This window comes from Gadus morhua, chromosome 16 (genome assembly GCF_902167405.1).
Source record: "Gadus morhua chromosome 16, gadMor3.0, whole genome shotgun sequence".
In the NCBI taxonomy this organism is placed as follows: Eukaryota; Metazoa; Chordata; class Actinopteri; order Gadiformes; family Gadidae; genus Gadus; species Gadus morhua.
This window is the reverse complement of record NC_044063.1, coordinates 12,646,478-12,661,146: the sequence shown is the minus strand read 5'-3', so window position 1 is coordinate 12,661,146 and position 14,669 is coordinate 12,646,478. Positions and strand designations below refer to the sequence as shown.

The following is a 14,669-nucleotide window of genomic DNA, read 5'->3' as shown; positions in this document are numbered from 1 at the left end:
AAGGTGTAGTTATAGCCTACACCTTTGGAGCGTGAGAAGATCTCATGCACTTCGGTGCCCCATGTTATGTGATGAAACCAAATGTCTGAGATGAAGTGACATTTCCGCTTTCTTCCGGCTGGCCTATTCTGAAATAACATAAATGTATACATAATGTATTTACTGGAAGTAAATACATTATGGATGAGTTAGACGCATGTCAAGGAAAGCAGCAATATTGCCTACACAGGCAATAATTATTTTTTATAAAAAAAAACATTTGGAATGCAAGAAAGAGGCATGAATATGTCGGTACAAAAATATTAAAATAATTTTTGCCTATAAACCAGGCTTTCTTTGTGTTTATTTTGTTTTTGTGTAATATGCGCAAAGGATTCAACTCAAAATGTGCCAAAATAAGAGTTATAGTGCCCTCTTCTGGGCGAAGAAAATTACAAATTTGTCAGGTAAATCGTGGAGAAGTAGGCTATATATATTACATGATATTTCATGGATCCGCCTTTTAAGCAATAACTATGATGGAAGTATAATGGTGTGAGTCCGACTTTTCCCAATCCTTCAAGGGAACCACCTTTCACCCGTGGTTTCTTTGATTGGATTTGGCAGCCGGGATACAAAAGTTTTTGGCTGCGTCATCACAAAGCACAGAGTTCATGACCCCAATAAATGAAGTTGTCCAAAAAATGTCCAAAATATAAAATGAGATAATTATATTTGATAATTCATTAAAGGGTTTGCAGTCATTTTCTTTATTAGCGGTTAATAGAAAGATACATACTGTACATTTCTCCATGCCAACTTTAAACATTTTATAACCCACATTAGCAATTGTGTCTGGAGCTTTTGACCAAAGAACTTTGCGCGCCTTTGTAGGCCAACAAGAAGAGAGGGTAGCAAACGGCACTAACTGAATGGCTATCTAATCAGGGTAAAACATTCAAACGTGTTGAAGAAATGTAGAATTTAAAATCCATTTAATCAATTAACAACATATCACCAAGGCAAGCCCAAAAAAATCGTATCTATACAAACACATACAATATACATATATTTAAAATCTTTATATATCACTATATTTATATATATATATATATATATATATATATATATATATATATATATATATATATATATATATATATATATATATATATAGCCTATATATATATATATATATATATATATATATATATATATATATATATATATATATATATATATATATATATAGGAAGAAAGTAAGAATCAACATATCCACAAACATGGAAAATAATATTTAATGGCATTGAAATAAATCCTATAAATCAAGGTTACAATTAAGGGGGTCATTCCAACACACAGGTCATTTGGGAGATAAATGCCATTCCTGGGCTCACATATAGGATGTAGTTTATTTATTGGGCTGCTGGTCATCTTGGCCATGAGGCTCATCATGACAGCTCCAGATGGAACACTTCTGTCTTACCATTTTAGAAATGTTCTGCATACGTGTTCTGAAGGCAAACAAATAAGTGATTAAAGTAGAAGTAACAACATCATTCTTTTTTAATAAACCCTTCAGATTGAGGTGCAGGGACATGTCAGAGCCATTCTTATGTCCAAAGCCACTCAAATGAAGGCCTATCAATAAGGCCTTAATAATATAATAATAAATGTTCCCTTTTTTTCATCAAATAGTAAAGTTGGTTTTGGAATATCTTAATTGTATTGTTCGGGCCAGGGCAATACATCCCTTTTAAAGAGTATTTGAATCTGGGAATGAGCCATCAAACACTTAAATCATAGGCCTACCTCAGCGATAGCGCCACAGGAGGCGATCAAACGCAAGCAGTTTGGCAGAGTGACACCCCCTGTTCCAATTTTAACCTTTTAGAAAGAGCAATTGTAATGACCGGTGTTTCACCAGTGATGGCACTGTTTCAACGGATTGATTTCAGTGTTTGGCCTCCACTGTTCTCTCTTCCTAGTGATCACCAAATGGTAGAAATATATTATAACCGTAATTATGTCTGTGTCCATTCATTTTTTTTTTTTTTTTTTTTACTGCTTTTGGTAGGCCTATCTGGTGAAATCACGTTGAAATTGTAGGTTTGGTAAGCCATTACAGGCAGGCCTAAACACACCCACCCACCCACCCACACACACACACACACACACACACACACACACACACACACACACACACACACACACACACACACACACACACACACACACACACACACACACACACACACACACACACACACACACACACACACACACACACACACAAACTACATGGCAAGCATGCATGCATACCCTTAGATTTTTTTTTTACATTCGTTGGGATATTCCATTGTTAGAACATGAATAAATGCTTAATCAACTAGGGACATCCATGAAAACAAACACGGTCCGAATCTTCAGATCTCTTCATTTGGCGTCAGAACAAGGAGCAAAAAAAACAGAGTTATGATGTGAGACTACAACTCTGTGGCTCTGTGCATAGTTAGATTTTTATTCGTCATTGGTACATCCGGGGTATTTTAATTTTTGATTGACAGTTGCCATGGTAACAAGCCAGAGCATCGCCATTTTGTCAGAAGGGTTTTTTTCCCCCCCAGCCTCAGTCTTTTCAAATCTTCTCCCTTCCCGCCGGAATAATGCTGTCACTGGATATATGTTTGACATTTTTCGATAAAGAAACGCGTCGAGTGGAACGGATCATGAAAATCAAGAGGCAAACGATCTATTAAGAGTTAAGGCGGTTAGGCGGCGGCGGCGGCGGTCCGCGTCTCCGGTCCACCGGGCCGGTTCACTGCGCAGGTTTGGACCGCGCGCCATTTTGTGAAAATTGACATAAAATTCTTATCCAAAAAATTATCAGAGGACACGCTTTTTGCGACGCGATCCAGACCTCCGGGATTCAGCCGAGCGGTCACGTCTGTCGAAAAGATACCCGTCGCGGAAACTAGCACTAGAGACACGACAAATCGGAATTTACGACGAGGTTTATTTAGCGGGCAGCTCCTAATCGTTAGCTCGGAGGAAAGGAGCTAAAGCTAGCAAACGGGGCTAATGCTAGCCGCGTTCATTTTGTCAACTCGCTAGCCTAGCCCGTTCGGCTAAGGTTAGCTAGTGAGTAATGCGTGCTAGTTAACGTTAGCGGGCAGCTAGTCACCAGCTGATTGTTCTCAAAGACGCCTTGAGTGGCCCGTTCGGATTCTGAGCAAACTTAGTGCGCTGGGCATGGTGGAGTAGCCGGCCGCGGATGGTTCTAGACCTCGCCGGGGTGAAGAGGAAGGGGAATCGGGTTTAACGTCCCTGGCTAACAGCGCAGGGAGGGGAGAATCTCAAACTGGATAAGTTGCCTCATCATACAGGTTATTGGACTTTAAATGAAGATCGTGCCATCAGGGGTAAGTGCAATCTTAACCATTTTTAAACCACGCTGTTGTCCAACTTATTCATTTTTTCCCCAGCCCTTGACGAGTCCGCCTGTCTTGACCGTAGACGGAGCGGCTCGGAGGGGCGACGGCACCGTCTGCCGACAGTCACATAGCGCTGCTGGTCAGGGATATGACAGCCAGCTTACATTTACCGTCCCCACCGTCGTCCCTGTGGCTGGTGGTACCGGTCCGTCCAGGCAGTAGGTCAACGAACCATTGTTAACACTGGACAGGACAAGCCCGGGCGCTAGGTAGCTAGCAGTCAGCCCCATCGCGCTGTGGGTTGACGGGCACCGCTCACCTTGCGATCTATGAGATCATTTTTTTAATGATAGCCGATGTGCTGTGGGCTATATGTCTCGGTACTTTCACTGTTGCCGTGTGTGTTTTCACTGTGGAGGTGAGCCCACAGCCACCTTTGCTAATTTGGCTAACCATCGGGCTAACCTGGCTAGTGGTGGAGGCTGGCTTGTTGACGAGCCCGCTGAAAGGGCCCGTAACCCGCTGGCTGCTGGGCACATCGTCACTAGCTGCACGGTGGAGGGCTGAGAGGTGGACTACTCGCTTGTCCCGCAGATTTGAGCTTGACGGTTAACGGCGCTGGCTAACGTTGAGTGGAAGCGGCCCCGTACCCCTGATTCGTGGAAATCTAGCTGTTTTTGCAGGTTAAAATATTGCAATATTGCGATATTTACACACGGTATGTAGCGGATGGAGACGGGAAAGAGGCTGAATATGCTTTCTGAATTCCAGCCATGACGAGATCTAGCCCATCGACTGTAAGTACAGTGCTGCCATGGAGCCCGATGCTCATGAATTACGTCTATGGATGATTTTGGCCTTTGCATGTTTATTTGGCGTTTAAATGGTTGTTAATATATGCCTGGTGTGAGAATGCGAGGTAAAGAGTGTTAAAGATGTGATTTGGTCCTGATACGTGACGGCTAATAATAGCTAGCTAGCTATATTTACACATATTTAGGCCCCGGTGATGCTGTGGTGAATAGACGGTACAGAGGGAACTGTTCATAAGTCGGTACTGAAAACGGAAAATGATCTCAACATGTATGCTGTGGTGGATGTATTATTGCATTGTAGATTGTGTCTGTGTTCAGACGAATTGGAGATTCCTCGGGTTTGTGTTGGTACTTATTGAACTTTGGTGGAGCATTGTTGGAGCATTTTCAATTACTGCCACAAAGAATGTATCCTAACAACTATTCTAAATGGGATATATATTTTTGTTTGATCCCTATCAGATCGTGATATCTTCACCGACTGACACCTTTTTAACATTTAAAATCAGACATGCTCAGGGGAGGCATCCAGTGATGTTAAATCCACAACATTTGTCTTTCTGATGACCATTGCCTTCTTCAGGCCGCTTCATTTCATATATTTAACTTTCTTTTAGAAATAGCCCACATTTTGTGTTCAAGAACATTCCAGGGAACAAATGCTATTAACGGGAGAAAAAGTAAACAGCTCTCTGACTGCCTGGCTTCTTTGACCTGCCTGACATCTATAAACATATTACATGACACATTTTAAATGTATATTGTTAGGTTTACCTAACAGCCTATGAACTAAAGTTGAACCACAACAAAGTAAAATCCAAGCAAAGATTACCATGGATAATATTTTGTTTTTACTTTTTGTAGTCGGTTGAGGTTCGCTGCTGGACTCTCGTCCCAGGATGATATGAAATTAATGCAGGACAAGATGCATCCAGATTAGCTGTCAAGTACATCAACCTTTGGAGGGAAGGCACAATAATATTTAAACCAATAATTATAACTTCTTTGGTGGACACAATGTTTAATCTTCTAAAAACGGAGTGGCTACAACATGCACATTTCTATATTAAACTGTAAATCTACAAATTGGTATATTGTGTCCTAGGTATGGGTTTGATGGCCTTTCACCCCTTCATACATATACATAGATGTATGCTTACTTTATGGCTGTCGCCTCCTCCTAACCTTAAATTAAGCATTGTTGACATTCTGGGCATGAAATTGCGTTTAAGGAAGTGGGTTACAATCCCATGTCTGTCTGTTAACTTGATAATACTGCAATTCATTTATGTTAAAAGAGCGTTTAAATCATACATACATATATACTTTTGTGAAATGCTTTGTAAAATTATCCATCTCAAATTCAATGAAAATTTCTGCTTTTTAATTTTTTATATATAAATATACACAATTCAAATACAAATATTTTAATATATACAATTATTTCTTATTTATAAATATATATTTATGGGACAATTTGACATTGTACATCTATCTTTCCATTCCACAGTCTGCTCCTTGCCTCTTATAAATCCTTTATTTCCTTCACTGGACCTGTATTCTTCCCCTTTCCTCAGCTGGGTCAGCTTTCTAACGTTTTCTAACGCTCTCAGATGGAGTGCAGGTTTTGGGCTGTGCTGCTATTTTGCTGTCAGGCTCTTGTGTTGAAAGCAGCGTCTAAGTGTGCCAAAGTTCAATTTTATTTCTTGTTTATTTCTTGTTTTCTCATTGGAAAATGGGAGCAGCTCTGCCCTGGCAACAAAAGTAGGCTATTTGCATACTGCGTTGTGATTGGTCTGTGCATTGATGGGCTTGCCAAATCACGCTGTATCTCTGTGGTGATAGGCTATGCTAATTAGGTGCTGTTGCTGGGATTCTGAATAGTGGTTACTGTGTAGCACTGGTGAATTGTGTTGTCTGGAGAGAGATGCTGATAGCTGAACATGCTATTTAATATTTTTTTTATTCCTTCTGGCTTAAAATGAAGGATGATTCACTGTACAGTGTGGATAGGTTTTATTTTCATCCCTTTTTACTGTTAAAGCCACTCCTTTGGTCCTTTTTTCATGCAAAGGTTGATTTATATGTCTTATTTTCTATTATGTGATCATTCTTTAATGCATTAATGTATTTATTTATTGTAAATTACAGGAAAATAATGATCTTATTTCATTATTTGCTCTTAAAACAATGCAGTTTAATATGCTTAGGATTACTGTTGTGTATTCAAACTGTAAAGCTTGATATGCTAACATTTATGCATGCATGTATGTATATACTGTAAATTAGATCTCCTACAGGCATTTGATTCTTTAAACCTAGCTATTTGTCATACAAAAGCCAGTACAGGCACTTCATAGTAACATGGATATCCTTAATGGTTTTACGCGTATTCTTATTTGTTCTGAGATGTCTTGAAGGACAGTGATCTGCCTAATGATGTCTAGCACAGAAAAACCCATAGACCTGTTCTCTAAACACACACAGAAACCCTGCTGCGCGGCTCGTCCAGTGTTCTCCTGTAGCCCACATTGAATTGAGTTAACGTGCAACTCATGATGATCCTAATTCCCTTCAGGAGGAGAGACTTCAGCATGCAAACCTTCGTCCGTCCGGCTTGCGCCCTCTTTTTCTTTCCACACTGCTGGTCTTCAGATGGCTGCTCCAATGCCCCATACGCACCAGCAGTACAGTGACCGCCACCAGCCAAGCACTGACCAATCTGTTGCGGTCTTACCGTACAGCGACCAGACCCAACAGCTCACTGCCAATCAGGTAGAACCCGCGCTCCTTAATGAACGGCTGTTGGTCACATTCTGCCGGTGCACCATAATAATAATAAGCTGATATCATATAATTGACATTGTTGCATTTTACCCGGAGCAAGGCTATTTTCTGTACAATACTGTCATGATAACAAAACGAGCGACCGGACTACTGTCGATTATTGTAATTATTTTTGATAAGTGAGGGATTTATGAAGAATGAAATGCTTTGTAACAAGTTGTCGTCTCCCCCCCCCCACGTAAAGGGGACATTTGATTGCAGTGTCTGTGTGGACATGCTATTAATACGAAGCGTACCTCTGACCTCGGCCTCTTCTGTTCTTCTTCTTCAGAGGCACATGCCCCAGTGCTTTCGTGACCCAACTTCGGCTCCCTTGAGGAAGCTCTCCATTGACCTTATCAAAACATACAAACACATCAATGAGGTTTGTGTAAACTTTTGGATTTCAATTAGTTTACACAATGACACTTGTGTTAAAAAGCTCACAAAGGAGGATTACTGTTTTTCGCTGACCGCCTCTCCTCCGGTTTTACCGCCACAGGTTTATTATGCAAAGAAGAAGCGTCGCCACCAACAGGGGCAGGGCGAGGACTCCAGCCACAAGAAGGAGAGGAAGGTCTTCAACGATGGCTACGACGATGACAACTATGACTACATCGTCAAGAACGGGGAGAAGTGGATGGACCGCTATGAGATCGACTCCTTGATAGGGAAGGGGTCTTTCGGACAGGTGCGTCGCCGAGCTCGTGGACATTAAGATGCTCATTCTGAAGTTTCTTTGATTTGCATTGTCCTTCCTGTAATTCTATTTTTGATTGGTCCTGATGTCATTAAATAAAGTTTCCAGTGAAATATTTCACGATTTTAATCTGTGTTTTCCCTCTTCCCCTCTGATGTCTGCAGGTTGTGAAGGCTTATGACCGTGCAGAGCAAGAATGGGTTGCCATTAAAATAATTAAGAACAAGAAAGCTTTCCTCAATCAAGCCCAGATTGAAGTGCGGCTCCTAGAGCTCATGAACAAACATGATACCGAGATGAAGTACTACATAGGTAAGAGGAAATAAAAACCTTTAATATCTTTACTGTATCCAGGGAAACCTGCAGCTTTGTCACACATCGTTCCTGCAAACGGTCATTGTTTACTCCTCTCCTCCCCAACAGTCCACCTGAAGCGTCACTTCATGTTCCGGAACCACCTCTGCCTGGTGTTCGAGATGCTCTCCTACAACCTGTACGACCTGCTGAGGAACACCAACTTCCGTGGCGTCTCCCTCAACCTGACGCGGAAGTTCGCCCAGCAGCTGTGCACGGCGCTGCTCTTCCTGGCCACACCGGAGCTCAGCATCATCCACTGTGACCTGAAGCCCGAGAACATCCTTCTCTGCAACCCCAAGAGGAGCGCCATCAAGATTGTGGATTTCGGCAGCTCGTGCCAACTGGGACAGAGGGTGCGTGGCCCGGAGTCTTGACGTTTTATCGAAGCGCCACAGATATTTTTATTTTTTCAATTTATTTAGTTGATGGGGACGATGCTCACTGGTTAACAGACAAGTTGCTTGCTGTAAATAAGCCAGGGTTAGCTGCACATGCTAATATCCCGCTGCTGTACCTAGCCAGATCTTAAAAGACCCCATCAACACCCCTCTTTTATTTTGTTACGCGTTCTACGCTAATGCCAACTTAGAGCTGTGGTTAAGCAGTGGTGTAATGACCTTTTCCTCCTTCCTCTCTGCAGATATACCAGTACATCCAGAGTCGCTTCTACCGCTCCCCAGAGGTGCTCCTGGGGATGCCCTACGACCTGGCCATAGACATGTGGTCCCTCGGATGCATTCTGGTGGAGATGCACACGGGGGAGCCCCTCTTCAGTGGAGCCAATGAGGTACGCTCAAACACGTTACGGACCGAGGGTTCAGCTCAAGATTTTCTTGCTGAGGTTAACATCCAGAAGTGGTTGGATGTTTAGACTTCTGGTGTACCCTTTGTAAATACACAGGTTTATATGGCCTACATTTTGTACGATGTAGTCGCTAACCCAACGTTTCCTCCTCTTCAGGTGGATCAAATGAACAAGATCGTAGAAGTACTCGGGATCCCACCGAACCACATAATGGACCTAGCTCCGAAGGCCAGGAAGTTTTTTGAGAAGCTCTCGGATGGTACATGGAGTGTAAAGAAGACCAAAGATGGCAAACGGGTAATCCAATCAGTATTGATGCTATCTTTGCTACAAACCGTCGGATAAAGCATGCGGTTGTATCATCGGCCCGCGCGGTTCGACCCGTCCGCTGTCGGTGCATCGTGTGCTGACCTGGGTGTGCTCTCCCTCTCTCCTTCTCCGTCCACAACAGTACAAGCCCCCAGCTTCTCGTAAGCTCCACTCCATCCTGGGCGTGGAGGCGGGCGGGCCAGGTGGCCGCCGGGCGGGCGAGTCCGGCCACGCGGTTGCCGACTACTTGAAGTTCAAGGACCTGATCTTGCGGATGCTGGACTACGACCCCAAAAGCCGCATCCAGCCCTACTATGCCCTGCAGCACAGCTTCTTCAAGAAGACTGCCGACGAGGGGACCAACACGAGCAGCAGCGTGTCCACTAGCCCCGCGCTGGAGCAGTCCCAGTCTTCAGGAACCACGTCCAGCACCTCCTCGAGTTCAGGTGCGGACCCCTTAATCTGGCTTTGTTATAGACAACGGGGGGTGGATCTTGTACCGCTCAGACCATGCGTGTTCTCCGTGGGTTCGTTGCGATACACGCGTGGTTAATAAGGATCCCGTGGCACTCCTGGCCCGATACCAAACCTGGGCCCTTTTACCAACATGGCCACCTAATTATCCCCTGGTTGCTAATTGGATCGTTTTGTTAAAGCGTTTACTGCTTTGAAAAGTGGTATGTAAATGCAGATTGTTTTTATTAGGGCTACAGAGACCGTAAAGGAATCAAGCAATAGGGATTAAGCTATTCCTCTGAAGAGTTTCTATAAATTCACTACTGATCTTTGTATTATTATGTTATTATATTATCATATAAGTGTATTATTCTGTGTCTTATTTTACAATAAGATGGTATTTTGTATCTGCAGTAGGTCTCCTAACTCACTGTGTTCTGATCATTGTACTATCCTGATGGTTGTACCAGTGGGCTGTGGCGTGCTCTGCTTGTGTAACAATTTTCCGCTCATGAACCTTGTGTTTACCCCTGAAGGAGGGTCGTCTGGGACAAGTACCAGTGGCCGAGCGAGGTCAGACCCGACCCATCACCACTTGCACAGTGGAGGACACTTTGGGCCGGTCATGCCCGCAATCGAGGGCGACAGCCTCTGCCCACAGGTCAGTCAGGGAGGAAGAGCGTAGAGGATATGGGAAGGTCTATTTCCAGGTCTTGTAATATAACATAAAGAATGACCCTGTATCTGTGAATTATCAACGCAACCACATTTTAACACAATTTGTCATTTTTATTTACTGTTAACATTTACAAAAAGGTTTTGCATATCTTCGAAAACGGAAGGGACTAACCCCACTTGGAGACATTATTATTATTATCATTATCATCATGTCTTACTAACCCAGAACATTGAATGAGCTCCTCTCAACGACGCTGTGGTGTACTGTAATCCCATCCCAGGTGAGGCAGCCCTACCCTCCTCCATTGGTGTGGGGAGGCGGCGTGGTCCCCGAGTCCGTCACTGGAGAGACCCACCCGGTTCAGGAGACCACCTTCCACGTCCCCCCCCAGCACCCCAAGGCCCTGCATCCCCACTCACACCCCCATCACCACCACGGGCAGATGATGGCCACAAGGCCCCGTCCGCGCCACTACACCTCCCCGACACACAGCTCCTCGACACAGGACTCCATGGAGGTGGTGCATGGCCACCTGTCCATGACCTCCCTGTCTTCCTCTGCCTCCTCTTCCTCCACATCTTCCTCTTCCACTGGGAACCATGGCAACCAGGCGTACCAGCTCCGCCACCTGCCCGTGGGCGCCCTGGACTTTAGTCAGAACGGTGGGCTGAGCATGGGGCTGGGCGCCTTCTCAAACCCCCGGCAGGAGACGGGCAGCATGGCGGCGCACCCCGCGTTCCCCATGGGCACAAACACGGGGCCGGCGCACTACCTGGGGGAGGCCCACCTGGGCCTGAGGCCGGGCATGGACCGAGAGGAGTCTCCGATGACCGGAGTGTGTGTGCAGCAGAGTTCCATGGCCAGCTCGTGACTGCGCTGACATTTGGCTGTGTGTTCCCCCCCCTGTGCGTCATTTTTAAGGTGGTGTTTTTTACTACAAGGTGTGTTGAGAACAAAAAGCTGCTCGCGTCAGAAGGGAGATATCACTGAACCGCTACTACAGAGGAAAAAAAAAAACGGTTTTTTTGGGGTTAAAAAGTATATATGTAATTTACATCCGTTTTCTTTTTTTCTTTTGCAATCATTAGGCACAAAGTAATATTGCAGAATAACCATAGTAAGATCGAGACATCCATCTTACCATTTCACCAGTTCCATGTAATCACAATCACCATATGGTATTATGTGGCAAAATCTTCTGAGGAGCATTTCAGAACGACGTTTGAGGCTGGTTTACAGGTAGCCGTCGGTGGTAACGCGCGCGGCGTCCTCTTTCGGTTCAGGCCGTGGAACGTCTGACATTAACCGTTCCACAGGTTGTGGTTTTTTTTTTTTGCCCTCTTTTTATTTTTTACTTTTTAATGGAAAATTTACCTAAGAGCTGCTTGTAAATCCTGTAGCTTGACGAGGGGGGGGGAGTGTTTGCAGTGATATTTCATGTTGTCGGTCGGTATGGTGTAACTCTGTCAAAAGGGGAGCACACACACACACACACACCACGGTGGAGTCCCTAGAGCACGTGCTGGCCAGGACAGAGAGGGGGGGGGATGGGGGTCGGAGAAGGGGAGCAGCAGGAGGAAGGAGACCCCCCCCCCACCCCCCCGCACGCCGACGCAGACACCGACCCGGTGTCGGTAGCGGAGGGTGCTGGCGCCGCCCCTCGGGCCCCAGGGGCCCGCAGCCTTGCACGCTGCGCCAGGGCCCGGCACAGACGAGAGCGGCGGTGGGCGCGGGCCACGAGAAGACCCCGCCCACGCAGCAGCAGCAGGACAGTCAGTGGCTGGTTCTTGGATAACCCTTTGGCCTTACGACTCACGGACTTGGAATGGAACGGAGCTGGACGTTATTATTTGAATTAAGATGGCTTTTCTCTATTTTTCTCTCTAGACAGCCCTTAATTCTTTAAGGAAATTAAAACAAACATAAAAAGGTAAATAAGAATGGTAATTTGAGGCCTTTCTCTACAAAGTTTTTCTTCTCAAGCAGGGCCCCACATAACAGGGTCTTATTGTACACAACAACCTCCTAAACATTACTTCCTTGAGAATCTTATTCACTAATTAAGGATTTTGCAGTGGAAAGAACTATCTATTCCAGAGTCTACCCTTTTTTTGTTTTTGCTTTTTTTTGGTTACTTATTCCCCCCCTTCCGCTTTTGCATGTAGTTCCTCATCAGAACCACCTGCACAAGTCTCTCCATCCAAAACGTGGAAACGGAAGAAAAAAAATGTTACGTGACTGCCTTTTTTCTCCTCAAATTATGCTGTGAATTTTTCAAGAATTTATTTTCCCTTTGGATATGTTTTTATACCAAAGCAGTTGTTTTATAGCATATAGGTGTCTGTAACCAATAATGTAGCAGTTCACCACTTTTGACGCAAAAGTTTATCATGATTATTTTAACGTCAATACAAAAAAAAAACAACAGCTGCAATATATTACTTTAGCAAAACCGGAGACCGTCGTCGAGAACGTTGGCTATTGTGTATTATGACCAGATTCGTTTTACCAAAACTGTTTCCATATTAATTGGTAGATTATTTTGGGAGTCTTTTAAAAACTTTGGTATGTTTAGAAACATTTGGTAGTTACTCTGCAGGCCCCAGAGTAGCAGGATAGAAGCTGATGGTTTAAAAAAAAAAAAAGAAGAAAAAAAAAGAAAAAGAGACTAATGCGTTCTATTTGTGTCGTATTTTTTCTTTTGCCCCTCCCTCCCCCACCCCATCATACTATTTCAAAGGGTTTTGCTGCCTTTCATACATCATTTGGTCAACGTGCTAAGTTCTGCCATGAATGGAGACCTTAGGTCGTGGTTCTGGCAGGACGGTGATAACTTTGGGAGATCAGAGTTGAGTTTGGAATGGTCTTGTGCTCATGTGGTAGGGCAGATCCCTGTGATTGTGGTCCTATTTAAAGGGAAACCGTTGCCCATAAGCCCACAATCCCATGCTTGGCTTAGGCAGACATGCATGTCCTCTCAGATCATTACAGTCAATAACCAGAATCTTTAGGTTTTTGTTTTTATTTTTTTGTTATTTTTTATCAGGGATTTTAAAAAGTGCATTCTTTTTTTCTGTTACTCATTTTTATCAACTTTGAAAAATTTAGACGGAAGAAAAAAACCTGCCCACAACCGCCTTTTAAGCAGAGGCCAGGGTCGAAGGTCATTTTAGTGTCAATTAAGAGGGGAGAACATCATACAGACAAAAATAAATACCATACTTGTTATTTCCACAATATAAATGTAAAGCTACCTATAACTTGATTGGGGTTTTATCTGGATGTCAAGGTCAATTGCAAATTTGCAATCATTTTTCATACCCCATAGAATTTGAGACATTCAGAATTGGCCAGTGACTTGATTACTGGCCCTTCATACTGGTACTTAACATTCCAAAATAAAGACTGAAAAAAAAATTTGACTGCAGTGACTCGTAAGTGTGCGCCTATTTCAGATCATGCTGATTGACCTCTTATTTAGAGCAGTTGTCATGAAATGCAGCCCCTTTTTAATAGTTGAAATAGAATTTATGTATATATTTATATTTTTTTAATAAAGGAAGTATAGAACTCACTACCTTGCTCCTTGCTGGTATGTTGATTATGTTTGTCAATCTGGTGACCATTCGGTGGGCAGGAATTCCTGTTTTCTTAGTGGCAAAACCTTGCCTTTTGGCAGTGGTACTTGACTGCATCAGGACAACATTATGAGGTAGGGTTTGAATCAAACAGGGAAAGCTAGATCTTCAAACCTTAATGTTCACAGGGTATATTGTAAGTGCATGTACATCACAAACTTTACTTTTTGGTTATATGAGAAGCACATGGTTGGAAAAAAAAAAGGTTCCATTTTCCATAAGCCTGTTTAGTTTGTGGGTTTTACACAAATCAGTATACTTGTTAACATTATCTTACCACCCAACAAAAGTCTCAATCCTCTGATTTAATTTGAATATTTTCCTTCATTTTTTTTATTTCACATTTTATCACTTTTTGTACATGCATCATGCACTATAGAATTGAACAGCATGGGGGAAAGGATAAGTCCATGTATCCACAGATTGTAAGATCTAGTCAAGACTTTGCTGTGTTTATGACAATGCCCTTTGTATTATATTAAGACAGTCTTATGTATGATATATAAAAAGAAGTTAATTGAATTGTTCTGTGTCTTTATTCTTGTCTTTTTCCTGCAAAATGTTCTCACAGTTGTCGGTATAGCTTCATTACCCAACGCCTTTTTATTACATATGTACATAGAACGTATATCGTCCCGTGTCGTTGTTTCAATGGTAATCAAGATGATTGA

General features: G+C 43.3%; 1 protein-coding gene across 2 annotated transcripts; it reads left to right on the top strand.

Moving 5' to 3' along the window:
- Positions 1 to 2,556: 2,556 nt before the first annotated feature.
- Positions 2,557 to 14,520, top strand: dyrk1ab (dual-specificity tyrosine-(Y)-phosphorylation regulated kinase 1A, b). Of its 2 annotated transcripts, none has more exons than XM_030380442.1 (11): positions 2,557 to 3,401; positions 6,807 to 7,003; positions 7,347 to 7,439; positions 7,557 to 7,745; positions 7,919 to 8,066; positions 8,178 to 8,464; positions 8,752 to 8,898; positions 9,073 to 9,213; positions 9,368 to 9,671; positions 10,218 to 10,342; positions 10,641 to 14,520. In XM_030380442.1, exons 2-11 carry the CDS (start codon positions 6,884 to 6,886, stop codon positions 11,229 to 11,231), a joined length of 2,145 nt encoding a protein of 714 aa, XP_030236302.1. In that variant the 5' UTR covers positions 2,557 to 3,401; positions 6,807 to 6,883; the 3' UTR covers positions 11,232 to 14,520. The 2 variants fall into 2 exon arrangements, with proteins under 2 accessions (XP_030236302.1, XP_030236301.1); XM_030380441.1 differs by lacking the exon at positions 2,557 to 3,401 and adding an exon at positions 3,449 to 4,210 and having other exon boundaries at positions 10,641 to 11,231.
- The last annotated feature ends 149 nt before the right edge of the window (positions 14,521 to 14,669 follow it).

Coding starts and splice junctions, on each gene's coding strand:
- dyrk1ab (XM_030380442.1), top strand. CDS start 6,884: ATGGCTGCTCCAATGCCCCATACGCACCAGCAGTACAGTGACCGCCAC. Junction 8,067..8,177: donor CGAGATGAAGTACTACATAG/GTAAGAGGAAAT, acceptor CCTCCCCAACAG/TCCACCTGAAGCGTCACTTC. Junction 9,214..9,367: donor AGACCAAAGATGGCAAACGG/GTAATCCAATCA, acceptor CGTCCACAACAG/TACAAGCCCCCAGCTTCTCG.